This window comes from Buceros rhinoceros, unplaced genomic scaffold (assembly GCF_000710305.1).
Source record: "Buceros rhinoceros silvestris isolate BGI_N320 unplaced genomic scaffold, ASM71030v1 scaffold14243, whole genome shotgun sequence".
Classification (NCBI taxonomy): Eukaryota; Metazoa; Chordata; class Aves; order Bucerotiformes; family Bucerotidae; genus Buceros; species Buceros rhinoceros.
In genome coordinates this window covers 19920-42926 of record NW_010405564.1, presented here as the reverse complement: position 1 = coordinate 42926, position 23007 = coordinate 19920, and the positions used below count along the sequence as shown (strand labels likewise).

At 42.1% G+C, this 23007-nt stretch overlaps 1 protein-coding gene across 1 annotated transcript in view; it reads left to right on the top strand.

Annotated features, from left to right (window-relative positions):
* Positions 1-23007, top strand: part of ZNF827 (zinc finger protein 827) — a gene marked incomplete at its 5' end in the record, with an annotated part of 80748 nt that overhangs the window by 37829 nt on the left and 19912 nt on the right. The window contains 3 exons of the mRNA XM_010133788.1: positions 5674-5922; positions 6617-6674; positions 11111-11214. Coding sequence (XP_010132090.1) covers positions 5674-5922; positions 6617-6674; positions 11111-11214 — 411 coding nt within the window. The remainder of the gene's footprint in view (positions 1-5673; positions 5923-6616; positions 6675-11110; positions 11215-23007) is intronic.

Genomic DNA, 23007 nt, shown 5'->3' with positions numbered 1-23007 from the left:
TTCATTACCACCCACGTGGAAGAGCTGTAATGGGTAACAGTCTGAGGACCATACTGAGCTAGGAGGTTTCCTAATCATGTCCTTAGCTTAGGCCCCACGGAAGCAGCAGACTTAGCTAAGAGGAGGGGTCTGTCTGGCATATTGGCCCTCTGTTCCCTTCAGAAGAGAGTCGCCTACAACTATAACCTGTCTTTTCTTCCTCATGGTGGTGGTTGTGACATGGGGAGTACGCCTTTCTGACCTTGGAAACACTCCTGGTGTAGATGGACCATCATCCATTGACTGCTCTTCTATATCCAGAGCCTCATACCTGTTGTACGGAGGCACCTGGGAGGGTGAGGTGAGCAAGGAGGGATTTGCCTGTCCATTAAACATGGACTTGTTTCTGTTCTCTTTTTTCCTTTAAGCTACTGCCCCTGATGAGGGGAGGATACAGGATCCCCTTAATCATCTTGGGTTTTTTCTGGTGTCTGTTGTTGTTTCCGTCTCATGGAGGCAGAGCTTGGTTCTTCCAGTCTATCTCTTTCTCAGATTCCCTGATGCTTCTTAACATTTCTCCTTCCAGCATGTGGAATACTGTACCAATTTTGGGCTCCCTGGTTCAAAAGGGCTGTGGAGAATTAGTAGGCAATCTAGAGGAATGTAGCAGAACTGACTAGAGGTCCTCTACAATGAGGCATTGAGAGAACTGGACCTGTTCAGAGTAGCACAGGGGACTAAATCAGGGGATCTAATTGCAGCCTGCAACTACTTGAAGGAAACTTAGAAAAACAGTAGAATCGAATTCTTCTCAGGTGGTAAAATAAGGGGCAACAGCTGCCAGCTGCATCTTGGAAGGTTCAGAATGGACATTAAGAAAAATTTCTAGTGCAGCACTAGAACAAGTGTTACCCAAGGATGCTGCTGTTTTCCTTTGCCTGGAGGTTTTGAAAATTCTGCTAGATAAACCTGTAGCTGATCTAATCTAGTGCAAATGATTCATGGAATAATTTAGTTTGGAGGGGACCTCCAGGGTTCATCTAATCCAAACTCTTGCTCGAAGCAGTCCAACAAGACCACGCTGCTGAGGGTCTTACTGAGTTTTGAATGTGTCCAAGGATGGAGAACCCAACCTCTCTCAGGAACGTGTGCTAGTAGTTCACCATCCTGACTGGTGAAAAAATAATGACTGATTTTTTTTTTTTCCCCCACTGTATTTATAGACAGAATTTTTCATGTTCCAACTTGCCTGTCAACTCTTTTACTATCACTGTGCATTTCTGAAAGAATTCTGACTCTAGCTTCTCTAAACCTTCCCTTTATGCCTTAGAGTTGCTGATAGCAGTAAGATGTTCCCTTAGTGTTGTTTTCTTAAGGCTGAACAGTTGTCTTAGCTGTTCTCCTCTTGTCTTGCAGCAGCCTCGCACGTATTTCGGTAGCCTTCTAGTGAACATGCTCCAGGATGTCAGTGGCCATTCTGTACTGGGGAGCCCCAAATGGGGCACGGTACTTTAAATACAGTCTCATAAGCACAGGATAGAGGTTGAGAATCTCCTCCCTCTGCCTGATGGCTACAGGTTTGATAATACAGCCCAGCATACGGTTGGCCTTGGTTGCCTCAAGGGTACGTTGCTGACTTGTGCACAGCTTGTGTTGGATTGCAGTAGTCCTAAAACTTGGTGATCTCTGACCTAGGCTACAGAGAGGTGTTGTCTAAGACCAAATTTCAGGGGCACTCTTACTGCTATGCCTTCTTGAAGTGACACTGTCAGGCCTTCAGGGATGAATGCTGTACTCTGAGCTTTTAGGTAGTACAAGTATTATTCTATTTTTCTGTTGTATTTGAGGGTTTTTTAGCAAGCATCACTACTTTGCAATTCCTTGCTCATGTGAATTCTAGAGAAGCTGAAAGATGTAGAAAAAATTACTTCCTCCTGGAACAAGGCTGTCTGATACTACATTTTTCATATCTGATGTAGAAAATTGTCTCACTTGATGTGAATAGGATGAAGTTAATTGAGGCTGTTACAGATCAGCTGATTAAAAGTTATACTGCTCTGTAAAGAAACAGCATCCCTGTGGCTCGATGGTAGTACATCCATATATGCAATCATTTTATTTTGTTCAGCTGTTTCTGTATCACAAAGCTAACAGCAGAAGAAGTCGTATTAGGTGATTTAGTTCATCTTCTGCCAGATGAGCAATTGTTCACTGCTGTGCTGTTGTTCTGAGCTTTTGAATGAATAGCAGACCATGTTTAAGAGATCATGGTCTAGATACTTTAAGGCTACTTGAGTCTTTATCCCTTGCTGATTTTTGCTAGGAATTAGATGTCTGCACTTTTATAAAAAAACGGCATGAGGAAAGTGACTCTCGTATACTAACTTTGTATTCCAATACACCGCAGTTTATTTAACCTAGCCCATCTACTCAAGGAGAAATGCAAAAGTGGAAAAAAGCCAAAGCTATTATGGTTTTAATCATTTGAACTAGGAGACCTTTTGGTGTACCAGTCCTTGACTTGAAAAACTCCAGCGATGCTATGACCGTGTGAGATCCCGATGTAAGGAAATAAGGGCTATCACCTTACTCTACAAATGAACTGTCTGTAGCACAGGAGGGAAAATAATCTTGCAGAAGTTACAGTTTGCCTGCCTGTATGGTGAGATGGGCATAACCTCAATTACAAGGTCTTTCACCAGCTCAAGATCTAGTACAGCGGGCTCGTATCCCCGTGTCCACTGCTCATGAGCCAGACCAACTATGCTTCCCTTTCATTAGCTCTGGTACAGCTATCACAGAGACCCTCCCCCAGCCTTGTCTGTGTGTTTGCTCCTGGGAAGCAGAGTATGATAGGATTCACATTCGACAGGGACCTTCTGTCAGATCAAAAGGGTGCAGCTGGGAAGATAAAGGTCAGAGGAAATGATCAAATATGTAAATTTAGTTAGGGCAATTTGAGTGCCGGCTGATGGTGAGGGAGAGGGGAGAGAAGGTCATCGCTATTGCTTGACGCTTGCCTTAGTTGGGGTCGTATCAGTTTGATTCAAAAGCATTTGCAGGACAAGGAATTAAACTGTGTGGAGCAGGAACAGAAATAGAAAGAATATTTTAAAAGTGGAGAGAGCGGCAAAGGTCAGCTTGAGTCCACGCCTAAATTTGGCAGCTGGGTGCAGAGCTCGGTCTGTCAGACATCTGAAGAACTCATTTGTTTGCGGAGTTACCTGAGCTTTTGATTGACAGTGTTACCTGATGCAGTCCTTTGCTGTTCTGTGTTCCTTCCAATGCACAGCATGCTATTTTTACACTTTTCAACACAGATTCAGCTTTCTGTGGTTTTATAATAAGAAGCTAATGGAAGCTTTAAACAAGAAAATCTGCTTAACAGGACAAAAAAAGGCTTTATACAGTATTTCTGTCTTCTCTAGTTGAGAATTCACTGGAAGTTTTCGAAGTCTGAAGTGTATCTGGTGGATTGTAGATGGTAAAGATTTTTATCAATGTTTATATGTTTCTTTTAAAGGTCAAGAAATGTCATAAGAGAAGACTAAAAGCACTTCATGTAAATCGTTCCTGGAACATATCCGAGTGGCTTTTACCCTCTTTTTTTTAAAGAGCTGTAGGCAGCCAAGCCACTTTTTCTCTACTTAAGAACAACAGGAATGGGGAGAGGGAGAAACCAGGGGAGTGAAAAAGGACTTGGTGACAAACATCAGTTTAATTTTAGGTGGAATGCATATGCCTTCATGCTAAAGGGATTCTGTTTGTCTTTGGCTAGAACTATACAGGATGACACCAACCAGTTGACTAGCATGAGGGTGGTATCACGGATGACCAAACTATGTATTGGTACCGCTGAGATTTACTGTAATATTGGGCAATTGACAAACAAAAGGCCTGGTAGCATTTGAACGATTCACATTTGGACTAAAATCTGTGCGGCTGACACGATCACTGTGAGTTGGGGTGGGGGGGGGAAACGAGAGCAGCAACAGAATAAGGGATCAAGTGAAGCTAGTGGATTGTCCTTCTCTTTCCTCTTGCCCCCACCCCTTTCATTCTCTCTGACCCAAAGTTAATAGAAAATACTGTTTGTGTTTGGGCTTTTCTTACAAACTGCTATTCATTTATTTATTTTTGATATCAGAGTCTTCCAAGTAGTAAAATTTGACAGATGCGATCAGGATGGCCAGCTCCTGCCTGCACCAGTTAACTGTAGTCCCACGGCTACAGATCTGATTGCGTCCCCCCAGCCTGGACAAGGGCCAGACTGCTCGCTCAGGTCCTAATCCACTCAGCGTCCAAGTTCTCTGCTTCTCTGGCTCTGTGCTGCAGTGTCCCTGTCCCTACCCTCTACCACGGTCTCTTTTGCCGGGTGCTAGGGTTGCCTTTTTCCTCCTTTGGCTCATGGAGTCTGAGCAATTCAAACTCACGCTTTCCCTTGGCTCTAGCTGTGGAGGCTACAGAGGCGACAATCCAGGGCATGTGCTAATCATGAATAAACAGAAGCAGATTTTCTTTGAGGTTTTCAGTACCTTGTCTAGTACCAGAAGTACGTGTACAGGTTTAAGCAAAATTAATAAATTAAATTTACCTTTTTGTTGGAATGATTCCTTTCCTGGATGGCGCTCTGGCATTTAACTGTGTTCACGCATTTATTTATTTTCTGGTTTCTCCCAGGCATATTGCCTGTCTCTTCCCAGAGTGCCTGGTCACCACCCAGGCAGCAGAGGCAAAACGTAGTTGGGCGGTTATGCCATGAGCAGTTCTGCTCCTCTGCCAGGAGCCTCCTGCATGAAAATAATTTTTAAAAAATCATCATCTGAACTGAGAATAAATTCTGCTGGTCTTCAACTTCTCTTTTCACAGCAGAAAGTCTGAATCGAAAGGGCTGTATAGGTATTTGGGATCTGGAGTGAAATTACCTTGGAGCCTTGATTTTGAGATTTCAGAGCTTTTATTCTAAAGAAAAAAGTGATCACTTACCTTGCAGCCAAACCAGAGGATTCGGCAACATCCAGGGAATCTCAAGTGGCGCAAGCGAGCACGAATCATTAATCTTACTGGATCTTCTAATATATGAGGGAATATCTACACTCGTTTCAAAATCAGGCTTTAGAAAAGGATGGGCCGCAGAATACTCCTCTTATCTTGAATGCATATGCAGATTTAACACACTGGTTCTTCACAGAGTTGTCTGAAATTGCCCATAAAAGAGAGCAGAAGTGGAGCAGCTGAGGTTTCCTCCTCCACTTCTACCGATACCTCTGGCTGTCTGTGCTGGTACCTCCGCTGATAAAGAGTAATTTAAGAGTTTGTAAGAGGTCTTCAGTGCACACGTTTCGAGAGCTGATGTGTACTTGCAACTTCATGTGATAAGTAAAAACAAAGCTTTGCTGTTAGGTGTGTGATGACCCAGTCAGTATTCATAGAAAGTGGTTTAACTCTCATATTTACAAATATGCAACTGTTTCCTGCCCTCTAATTGGAAAAATTAATTTCAAATGATGGCTTCTATTTATAACCCCAAAAGAATACTGTAGCAGTCAGCTGCTTGCTTCCCTTGTCTTCACAGTGATGCGGTATACAAATTATAACTTTATATTTGTGATTCCTGCTTTGAGTACTCTGAAAAATTGTAGCCTAATTAAATAATTGTGGTGGTTGTTTCTTTTTCTAAACATATATCTGCAGCTGAGAGTTACAAGGAAACCCAGATGGTAAAGATAAAGGAGGAACCGATGGAAGTTGACATTCGTGATTCACAGGCTTCAGTGTCACCGAGCCAACCCAGCCAAAATGTTGGCTACAGCACTTTATTAGGGCGAGACATTAGCGAACACATACAGAAGGCACCAGAAGGTCGTGTGGTCCCGGAAAGAAATCTCTTCAGCCAAGATATATCAGTGAAGATGGCATCCGAGCTGCTCTTCCAACTATCAGGTAAAAGCGGTGGAAATAGTCTATAGTTAAATTTAAAGAACAAGAAGAGATTGTGTATAGCCACTAAGGTACTATGAAAGCACGAGATTGCTAAGGCTGAAAAAAAATAGGGGTTAGAGCCCTTCTACCCTCACATTTGGAACACAAAAGCCTTGCCAAATGTCCCCCATAGTTAGCATACGCTTTAGAGCCTTGTGACAGTCAGGTCAGGTTCGCAGTATTTGAACTGAATTGGAAAAGCCAGAGTTCAACTCCCGTATTTTTGAAAGCTAATGAAATAATTGGTGTCAACTGGTTGATCCAGGCCTTGGAGTATAGGGGAACCTATAGAAGGCAGTTCCTGGCGTGAGTGGCCAGTGGCTGCAGCCTGCAATGCTCCAGGAGCTGCACTGCCCGATTCCTTTGGCAAAGGCGGCGAACCTCAGCAGTTACATTGACACCAGCGCTGTGTTTAATGAATGCTTGTGTCGCACGCTTTGCGTGGAACACTAACACTGAAATGTGAAGCTGAAAAAATCTGTTGGGTGTTAGTGTAAGTAAGGACATGCCCATTCTCTAATTATGCTATAACCAGCTACCCTAAATTACTTTGGATTATGCTGTTACCAGAAAGCAGTAAAATAGCTCTGCTGAACGAATCCCAAGAGGGGAAAGACCTGCTAATCACAACCCCCCCATATATGTTCCTCTGCAGAAAAGGTGAGCAAAGAGCACAACCACAATAAAGACAACGCCATCAGAACTACAGCCAGGTAGGTACAGTCCATTGCTACCTGCAAAGCCGTAGTCTAAATAGCATTGCTTCGTTTTGCCTTGTGAAATCAAATGTGTCCGTCTCTGACAAACGTGACCTGATATTGAAGCGTGAGATATTCATGAGGAGCATAACGTATATCTGAAAAATTACACCTATAGATCTGATTGCTTACAGTTCATGAGACAAAAGGCCATTGGGCTGAAATGACTGTTCTCCTCTGAAGTATTCACACATAATTTTAAGAATTATTTTTTCTATTTTTTGCTACAAAAACTGAAGCTGAAAAGAAACTGCATAGTACAGGTGGTGCTTGAGGGAAGAACAGGCTGACAACTTGATTTTAAGACATTGACCAATGTAAGAAGAGGCGATTTTGATTCAGTTGTCTGTCAAACTTGGATTTCTTTAATAAAATTTCAATTTAGCATTTCTATCATCCCAATGCCTTATAGAGATTATTTTTTTTTTTAAATTCAGACTGTAAGACAATGCCAATGAAACATTTGTTAAAGATTACAGTCATTTTAATACAATAAATTAAATTACCTGGGAATTAACAACATGATCGTGTTATAGCACATGCTGTTAAGGAAATATGCACTTTACAGCATGGTGGCTGGGAACAAGCCCACGAGTTGTTTACATATACAAGAGCAGCAAAGTGAGGTGTCCCTACAGGAAAATCCAAAGCTCTTGTGTCATAAGTGGTAGCTGGAATGGGTTAAAACTTAGGAGCCCGTGGTGAGGAGTAGGCAGCGATTGGCAAAGGTACATTTATTTCCTGCCTGAAAGTTCCTTAATTCAGCGTGGATAGGTTGGAAACTGAGCACAGTGAAGTGACAAAGATAGAGTAAGACCTTCTGTGCCTCTGCAGCCCCTTTTACTGAAGTTCCCAGCATGGTCAGAGCCTGCTAACTAAGACAACTTTGTCCAGATCGAAGAAAAGATCTCCCAAATAAGTTGCTCTTAAATTCCTAGACCTATCCCGTTCATTCACAGTAACTATAATAAATAAGTAATTTGTTCATAATAACCTGACCAGCTCAGTGAATGTACATTCGGGACCTTTTGATGCTGCAGGTTGAAAGATAATTAAATTGAGATTTTTAAGTCCTGGCTACTGTGAATGCTTCCCGTATTTGCAAGTTTGGGAACTTGTGGGGCATGCGGCCTTCACAGCCTTCCCATGACTACTACTGAGAGATACCTATGGAGATACATGCATACATTGTCCAACTACTCCTTACCCATCCAGTGTGCATTGCAGGGAGTGGGTGACAAACAGTCAGTTGAAAATAGATTTCAAAGTCTCATGATGTTACCAGCAGGACTGGTGTGAGAATCCAGAGCTACTTTTGGATCTATCAAAGATAATTCAAACTGGAAAGGCTGAGGACAGTTCAAAGATAAGTACCCCTTTTTCTGGCTGCCAGCTTCTAAGAGGGTGCAGTTGGTTGTTGTCAAACTTGCACTGAGTTTTACTGAGAAGTTCTGATAATGGCTGCTACCCATCAGGGCATGAAATGCCGGTTGAATTCTTCCAGGTGCTTTTCTTATCTTACCTATCTATCAGCAGAAGACAACATGAATGAGAAGAGCCTCTTAAGGGGAAATGAGTCAGTCTGCTAAATCCTGCTGAGTTCAAACAGATTGACTGAAAAGACCTTGCGAAAAAAGCCCACCCAAAGCCAAACAAACAGCTGGAAGTGTTTACTGGTAGGGGTATGATGCCTTCTCAAAAACAGAATGTGATGGAGCAGCCAGAGGAGGATAGAGGCACTCAGACTGCATTAAGAAAATGTGTGGTGTTGCAGTTTGGCTCACCGACCTACATCGGGAGTAATGACAGAAAGGCGTTTGAATCACAATCCTCGTGTGAAGTTTGCTGACAGCTGCAGAGAGCCGAGCTGAGGTCGGTGTTACCCACCTGTGAGTAGCTAGGGAGCAAAGAGATTAAGCTGTGTCATTGGTAAGTCTTAAATCAGCAAAGCCCAGCAAGGTGGGGCACGCAAGCACTTTTTGCTGTCTTACTCCATTTCTAACACAGACACCTGTCTGTTGCTATTCCTCCTGGGAGTATTCCTGGATTTTGTGAGCACATACTTCCATATTTGCTTAAGCAGTCGAAACTGGCAAGGATTCCTCGCATTTCAGTGGCTGAGTGAGATGGTAGAGCCTGCCATCTGTGATATGAAGGCAGAGAGTGGAAAAGCAAATGATCTGGAAGTGAGTATGCCAGTGTAAGATGCCAAAATAAGTTTCTTTCATCTAGAGAACTGGGTAGCCATAAAATTGGAAAAAGTGTAGCCAGAAAAAAAATTTCTAAAGCTTAATCTTTATCAGAAGGAACTTTGCATCTGGTTGAGAACAATTTATGTAGTTTCTTACTATGAAGCAGGAGCTCCTTCCTCCATACTTTGCAGTGGGAGTTGGAGAATATATCTGCTGAAATAGGGTCAACACTGAAAAGACCCACCTGCCATTCTAGAGGAAGGCAGAGAAGAGGTATTCAAGGATGGTTCCATAATTAACTTGGAGGCCCTGTGATGGAGAGGGAAATCCTTGGGACACAGCACGATGCAGTCTTCAGCAACAACCTGCTCATGATTCGTGGTCCAGCCTGAAATAGATAAGATCTGTGTTATCCATTCTGCTCACTACCAGCAATGAGCAGTGTCCCAGTGACTGAATCTAAGGCACAAGCAGGAAGACCACATGGAAACCTGAGCAGATTACAAAATTTTGAAGAGTTACAACAGTAATAAAACTTTTTTTTTATTGGTGTTTTTCTTTCAAGTAATTATTATACCAGTGAGAGGAATGTAGCAGTACATGATGCCATATATTTATACAGCATCAGTCTGGTTTATATTATGTCACGCCAAAATGGGAGGCTTGGAAAAAGTTAAGTTTTGCACATGTGTGCTGGAGCTGTTTTGCTTTATCCTGATCACTTGTTTTCTTGAGTATTATGCATTGTTCAACCATCTGCGTACACTGTACTGTTCAGGTTTGGGGCAGCTTCATGCCTCACCCTTCAGCACAACCTAACACTGGGGGGGTTTTTTATGGTTATGTTCAAACTTTTGTAGAAATACCAAACTATCCCATCAACTGTCATATATGAAATGGCACAAAGTGAATGATGGATAAAAAACTATATGAGAATGTAGGTAAAGTGGTTGCCATAAGTGTTACGTGATCATGTTAACTATTTATCAATAAATTTCCCACAGGCAGAAGAGACTTGACTAAGAATATAAGTGGCTCAGTGGAGAACACCTTGTTCGCCCTCTGCAGAAAAACTGTGCAAGGGAAAACTTAAGCGAGTGCCATTGTTTAGATTGACAGTATTGACTTGGTATCTGGGCTGGGAGGGTCAACTTGATTCGTGCTCCTGGCACATACTTTCTGGGCCTGGACTGCCCGCTGTGCAATGCTTCGTGAGACCCCGTAGTACGTTCTTAATCCTGAAAAAGGTTCTTGGGTTTTATTACTGAATGAAAACAGGCTGCAGAAATGAGCTGGCCTCCTGTCCTGTGCCTCTGAAACACCTACTGCACACCAGCCTGTTGGGGAGTCTCAGTATGAGAGAGATCAAGTTTAGTGTAACTCTCATTTTGCTTAGAAGAAATGGATAGTTTGCCTGCAGGTGGAATAAGCTGCCTTAGGAAACAGTTTTCCAAGGAAGACTGTCCTTTTCCATTTTGAATTTTTTTAGGTACCCCTGACTGATGTCCATCTGTATTGTAGACAAGGAATTCTTGTTCTGTTATGATCTTTAATTGAGCAGAAAACAAAATACTCTGACAGAAATGGCAATTCACTATTGAAATGTACTTTTTCATGCCTGTTAATTAAAAACAAAGCATGCTATGCTTTTTGGAGTCAAATAATTTTTGCACTTAATACTCTTTGGAAGTAACCATTCAGCTTATATGGATTGTTTCCTGATTTAAAAATCAAACTCAGGGAGTTAATTTCATTCATGGAATGCTGTCTCAAAAGAGAACTACTTAGCATCTTAACCTAGAATTTGAAAAGTTTTGTTCTAAAAATAATTACTACAAACCTCAGATCTTCAGATATGATGGTAGAATGCCAACCTTTCGGCAGTAGAATACAAATTTTTGAAGCATTGACTTTACTGATCCATATTGTATTGCGATATAGCAAATCTGAGATGTTGAAGGTAGTTAAAAGCCTTTCGGCAGGACTTCAGCCTTTACTCTGAGATGCAGTTTTTCCAGAGCATGGCTCTTGTCCACACCTTGCCTCAGGGTCTGTCTATCTTTCAGCATGAATTCTGTAAATGAAATAGGGCTTTTAACAAAGATGTTTGTTATAATAGTAAGATGTTAGGGTCAAAAATTGTACTTCTTCTGTTAACTGCTATTTTGTTTAAGAAAGGTATCTTATTTTTTCCTATAGCCCTTTCTTTTCTGAAGACACATTTAGACAATCACCATTCACTTCCAGCTCCAAAGATCTCCTGCCTAATGAAACTACTGTTCATGGACGAACATCTGCACCAGGTCAGATACCCTTTTCTTTCAGTACTTCCACTTCATAGGTGTTTTTAAGATTTCCTTACTGTAAACTCCACCACCTAACAGTCTTAAAATACAGTTTGCTTTATCAAAAGCGAACGCTCTCTCCATCACAGTAAGTGCTTATTATTAGGAGGAAAAAGAAAAAAAGGTAAATATTGCTGAAGCATTTGTGTGACTAATCTTTAAACTACTATTTCCGTGAATTGTACAAGAGGCTATAACAGGTTAAACTGTGGGGTTTTTGTGTGTGTGTCTCCCACACGTAAAGGAAACTTTACTGATGTCGAATTACTGCCTGCTCTTCTCCTCTCACTGCCCATTTCCCTCTCTATCTCTCAGAATACAGCTGAAATGTTTGCAGTGTGCGTATCAGAGTGGCTGAGCTTGACAATACAATTTTCCTGCCATTAACAGTAATTTAGAAACATTTTTGGAGGGATGTGGAGTTCTTAGAACGTACTGAAAGGCCTCAGTATCTGTAGGTACATTCCCACTGATCTTCTGAACTAGTTGACAGGTGTCCAGATGTAGCCTGGGTCGAATCCTGCATTAAAATGGAAAATACAGGCATGTAACAATACTATTCAAGGTGGCACTGAACACATGCAAAAACTTGATACGTGCCTTTACTGTCTTGTTGCAAAATAACTCATTTGCTAGTTCACTGCTATCTGTTCTTCAATTAATAGCTCTTGGGTTCTAAAGGTCAGTAATTACACAGCCAGCCATGGGGGAGGGTTATTCACCTTTTCTTAGCAATCAATAAAGTTTTGGGCACGTTACTGCTAATTTTCGGCTATAGACTGTCATTTAATTTACAGCTTAACAGACCCTTCATTTTTCAAATGCCTGAATAGTCATTTGACAGCTTGTGAAGTGGCAGATGAGGTTAAGAGCTAGATGTTGTCTAAGGCTAGATATGTATGGCAGGAGGAAGAAGAAAATTTGTAGCGTAGGGACAAGGTTCTTCAGGCTAGTCTCAGCCATGCTTTTGCAAGGCAGTGGTGGATTTTGTAACTCGGGGCGAGGAGAACCAGATCAGCTGTGGTGCTTTTCAGTTTTAAGATACAAACCAGATTAGCACTTCAGCGCCAGCTTTTGACCTTGGCGTAACATGGCATGTTCATACAGCCAGGTGAAAGATGAGAACTCGGACTCCGCAGGCAGTGCTTGATACCTCAGAGGACGTGGCCTCTAGCAGCAGTATTCTGACATCATACCTGGATGAACGCATAAGCATTTTAATCCTCTGTAAGACTTCGTTTTAAGTGAGGCCACTAAAACTGTGGATGGGTTTTGGTGGCGTGTTTGATCTTCTGCTTAAAAGGCGTGAAGTATCTAGTTGGTTAGGACATCCTAGAGTGCTAGAATGGCTTCTGAGGAACTGGGGTTTGTACGTTCATGCTGTCCTGTGTTCTGCTGTATGGAATATAAGTATTACCTTGATACGTCTGTGCATTAAAATACATATTGCTCTGTGATTATAAGACTCTGATATCTAATAGCAGCATGCATACTGAAAATAAAAAATGTCTGTTTCTGCCTATCATTCCAAATATGTTGATTTTTCTCAGCTTCATAATAAATTCTTGGACCTGAAGAGCAGCTTACAGCAGCACCAGAAATGTGATTTAAATTTTTAATCAATTACAAATGTGATCCTCAGGTAAAAGAACAGCAGAATACCCATAGGCAGAGTTCCTACTAGTTTCAGCCTTGCTAGAAGAAATAGTCTATTTAGTGCTCTGGACATCTTAGAAGAAGCTGAGAGAGCATCCCTGCAGAGAGCAGCATAAAGGAACAGTAACAAACCGTTATAAAGACCAAGATGTTACAGAAAATGCTGTGGAAACATGTCATTTGGTGCCCCATGCATAAATGATATTTGTGCCTTCACACAAGATTTGTTTTGGGTTATTTCATCCCTGAAATGGGATAGTAAGAATTTTAAAAAGAAGAGTGTAAGAAAATGTCAGAAATTTCCAGTCCAGTGAAATCTTCAAGTCGTCAGCTGAAATCCAAGCAGATTAACTGCTAATGTGATAAAGCGTGTTCATTAAGCAGTGCGCATATCCAAAAATGTGACTCCCAGCCACTGCCACCACAGCCAGCAGAGTCTGACGAACAAGAGTGGGGGCTCAGCGGGTGTTCTGAGCTGGCTCTCTGCGACCAGGCTTGACTCAGACAGGCAGAGAGGCATGAGGAAGCCTTAGCTGTCATTTGGTCAGTGTGGCCACATGTACACAGTGCTGCTTTTCAAGAGAGCACCAATATGGGTGGTTGTATCCCCAGACTCCTGCCAACTTTCTGTCTGCAGACTTCTTGGCACCCTGGCTGCAGAGGAGTTGGGAAAAGTGACGGGAACGTAGGACAGTAAGATAGCTCATGTGTCAAATTCAGTTCTTTTCTATAATATAATAGGTTACAACATTAAGTGACCTCATTCATTACCAAGATTCATCTTAAACCTGTCATCCTTATTATTTATGAGGACACTGTTTTCAGATGCTCACCCCTTCGAAGGGCTGGGACCACTCTCTTTCCAGCCGGTATTTATTCACAGCAAGTTCTACTTCTGTTGTTTCACCAAGGCTGTCCTTCAACTTTGATAATTCTTCTCCCTTGCGATGTTCACCATCTGATGTGCCATCTTGCATCCCCCTAATCCTGTTTCTGTTTTGGAAAAGTAAGCCAGGCAATGTCTTTTAGTCTCTTTTAGTACAGTAGGGTTTCCAGTTCCTGACCAATATCATAGCCTTTTTCTGCCTCTGTTTAGGGAAATTGATTTCTGCGAATATGAGTACTCAGAACTGTATGTGCTGTTTTACAGGAGGTCTTACCGATGACTTTTTCAGCTGCATGCAATCTTCTACGTGGATATTGGAAATGCCTCTCCTGAATAATCAGTCTTTGTAACATGCTGATGACTCTCAGTTCATTTGCTAGTCAAATAGTAACATGTTCTTCTTTTCCTTTAAAATTTCAGCATGCAACAGAAATTCTTGTTCCTACTCTCTAGGCATATGACCTTGTAATTTGAATTGTTTCACTTGTTACTCTGACTCTCAAGATTATTTCTGTAATACTCTGAAATTTCTGCATATTGATGATATTGCAATGCTAGGGTTTGGAGGGGGGGCGGTTTGTGCACTGAAGGTCTTAAAAAGGATTTTTAAAGTACAGTTGGCCCAAAGTTCAGTCCTTGAGACTTTGGTTTAGTGGCCTCCTCAGCCCAAATCACTTCACTTGTCGTCTTATCCAGTTCAGAAGAAAACTGTAAGATCAAGTATTTAAGAGCACTCTTTGTAGGACACTGAGTATATAAGCTCCGCAAGGAGTATGAAATAATTAGAGAAGCCTTATTAAAGGATGTGTGAGAGCAGTGCATTGATCAGGGCATTTACTGAAGAAAATAAAACCTAAATAAATAAGTAACAACATCGTGATGGATTTCACCTGAAATAAAGGCAAAGTAATCCTGGTCAGCAGCAGTATCACAAGCAGGAGAAGTGATTCTCACGCAGCAGCTCTTAAGTCTGGTAACCAAGAAATGGCAATGAAATCCCCAACAGCTGTCAGAAGGGGACTCAGCCCCGCAGAAGTCACGGTAACTCCCTGATAATCTGTGGTGAATTCTAAATATTCTGAGAAGAGTAGAAAGCATTTTCCTACAGTATGTAGTTAAAAAGTATTGGATAAATTTGAAGAACTACTTCCCTTCCTTTTTAAGGTATTTTGTATATTAATAAGGTATTTTGTATATTATAATAATATTATAATTAAGTTGGTTGTATTTACATTACAATTGCCTGTACTATTACAGTCCAAATAACTCATTTTTACTCAAAAATTGAAATAAAACAAAGTAGTATTGCTGTCTGCATCAATCAAACACACTTTGCTCAAAAATTACCATAGGATCAAAGTCGTATCTGATGCAAAGTCATATCCAAAACAATTCAATAATTTCTGCTTTCCCCTATCAGACTGGTAAAATGACCTTTTTTTGGTCTAGGAAAAGGTAGGGAGAAAAAACAGAAGTTTTCATTTCAGACAGTCGCTTTATAAGGGCATTTTAATCTTCTGTTTTGTAAGACTCTTCTTCTGACAGAACAGAGTTTAGTGTTATGTCAGACTACACAGTTCAGTCGAGATCACTAGATGAGTGTTTAAAAACTTGATCTTTTGCTGGTGTTCCTGACCCTTAGCCAATCTTTAATGTGTTTTAATAGTTTTACACTGTCTCACTGACTCATCCTGTAAATCAAACCTGCCTTCATGAAATCCAGATGAGTGATATTCACTATTTTTTTTTTCTGGTCAGTTCATTAGTATCGGTGAAGACTCCAGCCATGGGTTTCTAGGAGTACTTTTTTCCTCCACGTGTATCTCTGTGTAGGATGATAATGTTTCATTTTCTCTCCTGTTCACCAAGGACCTGGTGTTCTCCTTCATTTACAATGACAGTGCCAAATACCGAAACAATCTCACCTGTAAAAGATTAAATTTAAAACAAAAATAATCCATCCTTCTGTGAAAATTTACTATTCCTTGCAAAACTGTAATTTTGTCTGTGGTAAGTGAATTTCACACGGCCGAAATAGACTTTGGAACTGGAGGATGAAGGTTTCAGGGAGTTAGCCCATGCATAGCCCTAGCTTTTTAAATTTTGTCCATTGGTGCCAGAGCTACATTTACCTACGTTATTTATTTCAATAAAATAAAGCCGGTAAAGTTTCTATCCTCAAGTACCTTTCTGCAAATGCATCCCAGCCTCTTCTGTCACTGTGTTTCCACACTCTTTACTGACCTGTCGGATGAGAGATAGGCCATGCCTCCTCTTCAGAAAGGCCCAGAAGCCGATACTGCATCAGTACCTAAGTATTCAGTCGAAAATTCAGTAGAAAATTGGAAGCATAGTGCAAAAATTTTGGATTTTGGTGCTGTCAGTTGTATTTTTATTGGTGGTGTAATTAGTGGCACTATCCCATACTTTTGTTTATTGAACTAAGATAACATGTGTAACAGATTCCTGTATGTTGGGAACTACGGGACTATTTGGGAGGTGTATACGTTTCTCTCGTTACTGTTCATACTGGAACTTCTGCTGAGGGACGTGGTTTAGTGGTGGACACGGCAGTGCTGGGTTAATGGTTGGGTTCAATGATCTTTTCCAAGACAAACAATTCTGTGTTTCTATGTTTCTGTACTCACACCCCCCTTTCACTTCTTTTCTCTAAAGCAGTAAAGCCATTGTAACTTTAATATACTTAGAGGGGAAAATCTGCTGCTCTCTGCGCCTCATCTTTGCACGTTCTCCAACGCAGCAGTAGTAACATCTGTGGAGCTGCACTGTAAGCCAGATCAAGGGAAGTAGTGAACTAATCTTCTTTTTTATCCTAATAGGTTGTGGGAATGTTGAGATGTGAGTGGGGCGAAGGCAAGGCCGTATCGGCGTGTGAAATTTCAGCATTTGTGTGAGATTGACATGGCTGTGACCACACTTAATCTTGTTTACTTTCTTCTATGACCGTAGTTGAAAAATATCCCCTGAGGACTTGAGAGTTTTAAATTGAAGGTGATAAATAATCAAGCTGTTCATGTTGCACAGACACAACATTCTTTAGTATGAAGTATTTTGCATTTATCTTACTTCCTAATCCCTTTTTAAAGACACTTTAAAGTCAATATACCTCTTGATGTTGTAATTTTATGTGGCTTAAGGCATCTACAAAGTAGATAACAGGAGTTCTTCTGGTCCAACCTGCAGATGTGCTTATTCATATATACTGTTTTCTGGCAGTATTTGTGCTTGTTTCTGGTCTCCTGTGCTCTGCAGCAAACTAAACTTCTGTGGCCACCTACAGCAACCAGCTCTGAATTTTGGGTCCTCACTAGGTCAGTTAAGAGAGACAGGACTTTAATAAATTGAATGTGAGGTTAGAGTGAATCCAACTGTAGTTTCCATTTCTTCACAAGTTGTCAGTGACAGTTTTCCTTCCTGGTCTCTTTTAGCCTGCTGCCAGACTTTCTACTTCTACCTTATCTTGCATTGTCCCTGAGACCACTGTAACTGCCCTGCAGAAATGAAGGGACACCTTGAGGATTTGATTTCTGTGTAGCGGACTGTTGACACATCTGTCACCCTGGAAGACATCCTTAGGCCTTAGGGGACGGTGACCTGCACAAGCCCTGAGGATTTCTGCTCAAGTGATCAGCAATGAAATGTCGGCATTTAAATTGTCGTTGTATAGCTTCCCAGCTCTGTACCCATGGAGTTAATTAGAATAATTCACATCTTCTTAGAGTGGTTCTTGTTTGCTGTATCTGCCAAAAAGCCTCTAACTTCAGTTGTGGGTGATCCTCTGTTAACTTGAGGAAGGCTTTCTTCACAGTCCTAAATCTAGAATTCATACAGGAAATCCAGGGGTTAAAAGCCCAATTACCAGCAGTTGGTTTCTAATTCGTTCAGGACAGCAGAGTCTGTGGATTACTATTTTTGAGAGAATTGTGGAATGGTTAAGGTAGAAAGTCATTTCACCCCCTTCCTCAGAACAGAGTCAGCTCATTGCGTTAAGACTGTGTCTGGTCAGGTCTGTAATATCTCCAGGGACGGAGACTCTGGGCAATCTCTGGGCACCCTGTGCCTGTGTTTTGACCACCCTCACAGTGAAGAAAAAAAGTGTTTTCTTACATGTAGATGGAATTTCTGTGTTTTAATTTGAGCCCTTGCCTCCTTTCCACTAGGCATCACTGCGAAGAGCCTGGCTTCATCTACTTATTTCCCCATCAAGTATTTATACAGATTGGAAAGATCCCATCAAGCCTTCTCCTCTCCAGGCTGAGCAGTCCCTAGCTCTCTAGCTCTCTCAGGCTCTCCTTGTATGACAGATGCTCCAATCCCTTAATCATATTTCCTGGACTTGAGACTTCTTTGAAAGTCTTAAAGAGTACCGCGGGATCCTGGCAGCAGTTTCTGTCCCTGTGATGGAACAGCAATTTTCATTGCCAGTATGGTTGCAGAGGGAGTGCACATGCACGTGAATTGACTTAGACAGTGCATTTTTCTCCCCTGATTTATCCCATTATTAGTGTTTACGGTCATTTTATTTCCTTTCAGTTTTGGTCGGAGTTATGAGCTCTGCCCACCCAGGACATTAGACATCCCCTTCAGTTTCTTGATGATGAGGGTGCCTGACCCCTATTGGCTTCCTGGCAGAGTGGAAAAGTGTAGAGTGGCACATAATTCACTACGCAAGGGATTTGGTCCCCTTTTTCATTTCTGTCTCAGCATTTCTGTGAAATGTGCCTGTCGAAGGCGATGCTGGAAGTGGATACCACACTGCTGTCATCACTGCCAACAGAGTGCCATGGTAGGGACTCGCTACGCCTTGCAAAGTCTGGTTCTCTCGATCCTCAAAAGCACCTGCCTGGGGTAAGATTGAACCAGCTACTCTTCTTGTGTATGTGTGTGCATGTGTATGTTTGTGTCAAAATCCATGCAGATGCATGATAAGCAATACTGGAGAGACCCCTCCGACAGTTCCAACCCGGGTGACAGCTTCATAGATGGTGGGAGAATTTTAGTGACAGGCTGGCAGATTGATTTGAGTAACTGATTTTAGTTCCTTGTCTCCAACATGCATCTTGCTTTCATTTTTCACAGAAAATGTATGTCTTTTGGGTACACACTGAGTGGTGTACACGCTCTGTCTTCGCACTCTCTAGAAGGCTGGGGACTGTCAGCCGTCCTGGCTGTTCTCTGAAGTCTTGATAGCAAGAGACAGAGAGCTGGCAAGTTGTGGAAAGTGGTTCTAGGAAGGTGAGATAGTTGGACTGCTGTAGAATTGGGCTGTGCTTGGCATAGTTCTCCAAAGCAAGACAGATTTTGCAGAATTTGTTCAACAGAATTCAGTGCTAAACTGCGTGACTGTGGTTCTGGCTCTAGCGTGCTTTTTATCTATTGCATGCTGTCTTCAGATTCCTATGATCACCTGGTGGGTGCAGCCTTCTCTCGTGACGCACCCAGCTGCCTTGACAACCCCTTCACACTAGAGTCATCGGGCAGAGGGCTCCAAATTTCTGGTTCGTTCAGTGGGATCAGAACCAATGGGATGGCAACTGATTACAGCGTTACTTTTCCTTTGCGGCTTTTTCTGGGTGTGCTGCCAGGCAGATCTGCATCTAGTGCATGTGTGCTGCAGATCTGGGATATGGTAACAGTGACTGTGTCCTGAGCAGCCAGCCAGCCAGTCTTCATAACTAACAAGGTCCCTTTCAGAACTGAAAATATTACTGTATAGAACAGACCATTTCAAATCAGCAAACGGCCTCATGCTCCAACATGCGTGGTGCGTTCTTTGGCTAAAACAGGACAAGCGAAATCTGCAGCCCGTGCAGAGTTGTACAGGTTTTAATTTTTCTCCGCAATCAGAATTTATTGGCCATTCCAACAGCAACTAAGGGCAATGTGATCAGATCTTCCCGAGGAACAGGTGGAACTCCTGGTGAATCGGCCAGTCCCTCTCTCGACACAGCACATTGGAAGTAGCACACTGGAAGTGCGTGAATTGTTGTGGGCATACACATTCCTCACAAATTAACTGCGCCCATTATTTTGCCAATTATTTACAGGACCTTCAAGATGAACGGTGTTAATTAAAATAGACAAACAAAAGACACATTTTCAGGTCCATGTCTAATGGCTGTCTTGAAAGGCACTTGACATCTATCTGAAAATTTGTGATCCTTGTATTATTATGGGCTGCCTTTATAGAGGGTAACTTCTTTCTTCTAACACTGTGCAAACTCTTCATACAAGCAAAAATACTCATTTTTATTTCATTTCCCTTTTATGTTCATTCCTCCTAAAGTAGGATCAACCTCATGGTCAAGGAGAGAACAACAAAGTAAGTTCACTTAGAACAAATACCTCTGGTTTCACTCAGAATAAACCCAAACTAGACCCCATTCATTAAAGCCAGCAACCCAAAGCTCTTAAGAAATACCACCACCATCAAACCCAGAGCAAAATGGCCAGCGGTAACTGCTGCATTCCTCGTGGGACGAATAACACTTAGCAACTGGGTTTTTTAATTTTCAAGCAGGACAGGTTTTGGCATCTCTTATAATTTTTTTAATGTGATTTCTGAGTCTCAAAAGCAAGCAATGTTTTAAAAAGTAAAATAATTGCTGCTATCAATATTTTTAAACAAATATGCCACACAAGTGGAGGCCAAAATTTGAGAGGGGCTTGCTGAGCAGCCACGTTCATCCAAAGGACAGAATGAGAAATGTGGGATTTTGTCTACCTCGTCTTCTGCTGGCAAGTAAATTCAGGATAACGCAAGGCTGCCTGGCAAGTTCATCGACCTGTGTTTGATGCAGGTGTCAGAAGGCAACTTGGTGAAGAGCAACCATGAAGTCATAGGGTGTGGATTTTGGGAAAGGAAGAAGGGGAAACAGGAAAATAACAGCACCTGGTTTCAGGAAGGAAAACTGTCAGCAGCTTGGAGATTTGTAAGGACAGAAGCCCAACAGTAGTTGTTGCCAGTCCTTAAAGAAACTTGACCTCTTGAGTTGAGTGAGGCTTTTGGTGTTGCCTCCTTCAAGATGCTCACAATAAGCAGGGAGATCAAGCGTAGGTACAACTCTAATTAAGTGGTTAAGCGTAGCTGTCAAACAGCTGGGACGACATGAGGTTTTGCAAGGGTCTGTGCTTGCTCTGGTATTAATCAGTCCTTTCATTAATGTCATGGATGACGGAAGAGATAAGCATGTTTATTAAATGTCCTGGTGAGACCAAGCATAGAGGTCCTATAAGCACTTCAGAGGACAGAATTAATGCTTGGTCTTATCTTGAGAAACTGAAGAAACAGTCTGGAAAATAGTAGTGAGGACAAAATTCTGTGCCTGAGGGGATGCTGAGTGCCACAAAGAAAGGAGAGGAGGGATGTATGCCCAGGCAGAGCAGCTTAAGGAGTGAATCTGGATTAGTCTTGGTCTGTATGTAGAGCCAACACTGCACACGTTGCAGAAGGGACAAACATCTGGCTGAGATGTCGTCTGTAAGGCACACATGGTAATTCTGCTCTGTGGCCGCAGCCCTGAATTCAGTTTTGGGCTCTGTAACGCAAGTACACGGTGGAGGACAGTGGTGGTCAGAGGTTTACAAAATGAGCTGTGCATGCAGGTTGAAGAATTTGTGCTATATGGTCTGGAGAAGAAAAGAGGGGAGACGTGATCATGGTATTCAAATATATAAAGAGACAGCTTTGAGAGAAAAAACCTTGCCTGTGTTCATGTGAGCAGAATGAGGAATAACAGGCTTAAATGATAGCCGAGGAGATTTAAGTTAAACACCAGGTAAAACTTTTTAGCAGCGGGGTGGTTTGCACTGGCACAGCTGTCACAGGAGGGGCTTTAAAAAAATAAACTAAACAAGGACCTGTCGGGACTGATGAATGTGTTTGGTGTGTGACTGGTGTGCCTCTGGGTGAGGGAGAGACAAAAATGGCCTCCTGAGGTCCCTTCCAGCTCTAATTCTGTGATATAAATTCAGTAGCAAAGCTATAATGGTGATTAAATAACCTTTTGAAAGCGACTTGATAGACGAGGCTTTTGGTTTATAAATACTCAGCATGCTTTGGTTTAGCCTCCACATCTTATTCAAACCCATCTATAGTTTCATATCCTCTTTTGTCTGTCTTAATATTGGAATCTTCTGTAAAAGTGAACATCAGCATTGAGTCAGACTGCTTCCTGAATATGAAACTTGTCCAAATACAAGCTCAATGTGAAATGGAAAGAAGGTTTTAAAATTACTTTTCTCACTCCGCAAAAGGAATTGGAATACATCATTCCTGACATTTCTTTTTAGAGTTACCTTGGGACTCTCCAGTCCTCGCCTCTATTATCTTGTACAAGGTTGTCTTCCCTAGTGTTTGTCTGCCTGAGAGTAAATTAAATGCAGAATTCGTCAGGCTATTTGGGTAGCTGTGTGTGTGTGTATGTATATACAAAAGACAATTGTTTCAAAATCATCAAAGCAATGCTGAGGAGAAGGGTTTTCTCTTCGACAGCATGATTTCGGTCAAGGGACAAATTCCTTTGCCCTACTGGTTGCTGGGTGTTTTAATGGGGTTTGGGGCAGTCACGGTGCTGACCCGTGCCCTGCAAATGCAACCTGAGCAGAAGCAGACGCAGGAGTGGTGCAGAAGGGAGGAGAGGATGGTCTGCAGATAGGTGCGTGTGCTCGTGATAAGGAAGAGAGCAAGGAGAGAGGTAAATCTCTTAAAAGAATGAGTTAAAGGCTTCAAGGAAGCGGCAGGTTCCCTGCTTATCGCTCGGGGAATCTGCAATAAGAGCAGTAAGAAGGCTTTTTTTTACAGCCCCAGCTGCCTCCTGTGAAGGGTGGTGCCTTTCCTGGCAGCTTGCTGAAACATGGAGAGGTGGATCTGGCCAAATGCTCACGGTTACTTTCATCTAGTTTTGGCTCTCTTGTGTTAATTCATTCGGCTCAGGAAGAGGGAGTCAGTCTGCATTTGGGGCTTTATTTCACGTTCCCCCACTGACGTTTCCGGTCACCAGCTTCCAGTTTCTCTAGTACAACAGCTTTTGCTTCACTAAAAAGGATGCAGAAGGTTGAAAAGAAATACGTAGTCTAAAGGCCACTTTGTCTTTATAGGTCTCTGAATTCTGGATGGGGATTACCAGTGTTAGCCTCTGCAAGGTGCCTGAGGTGTGTTATCACCTTCTCTCTGTGAAAGAAAAGCC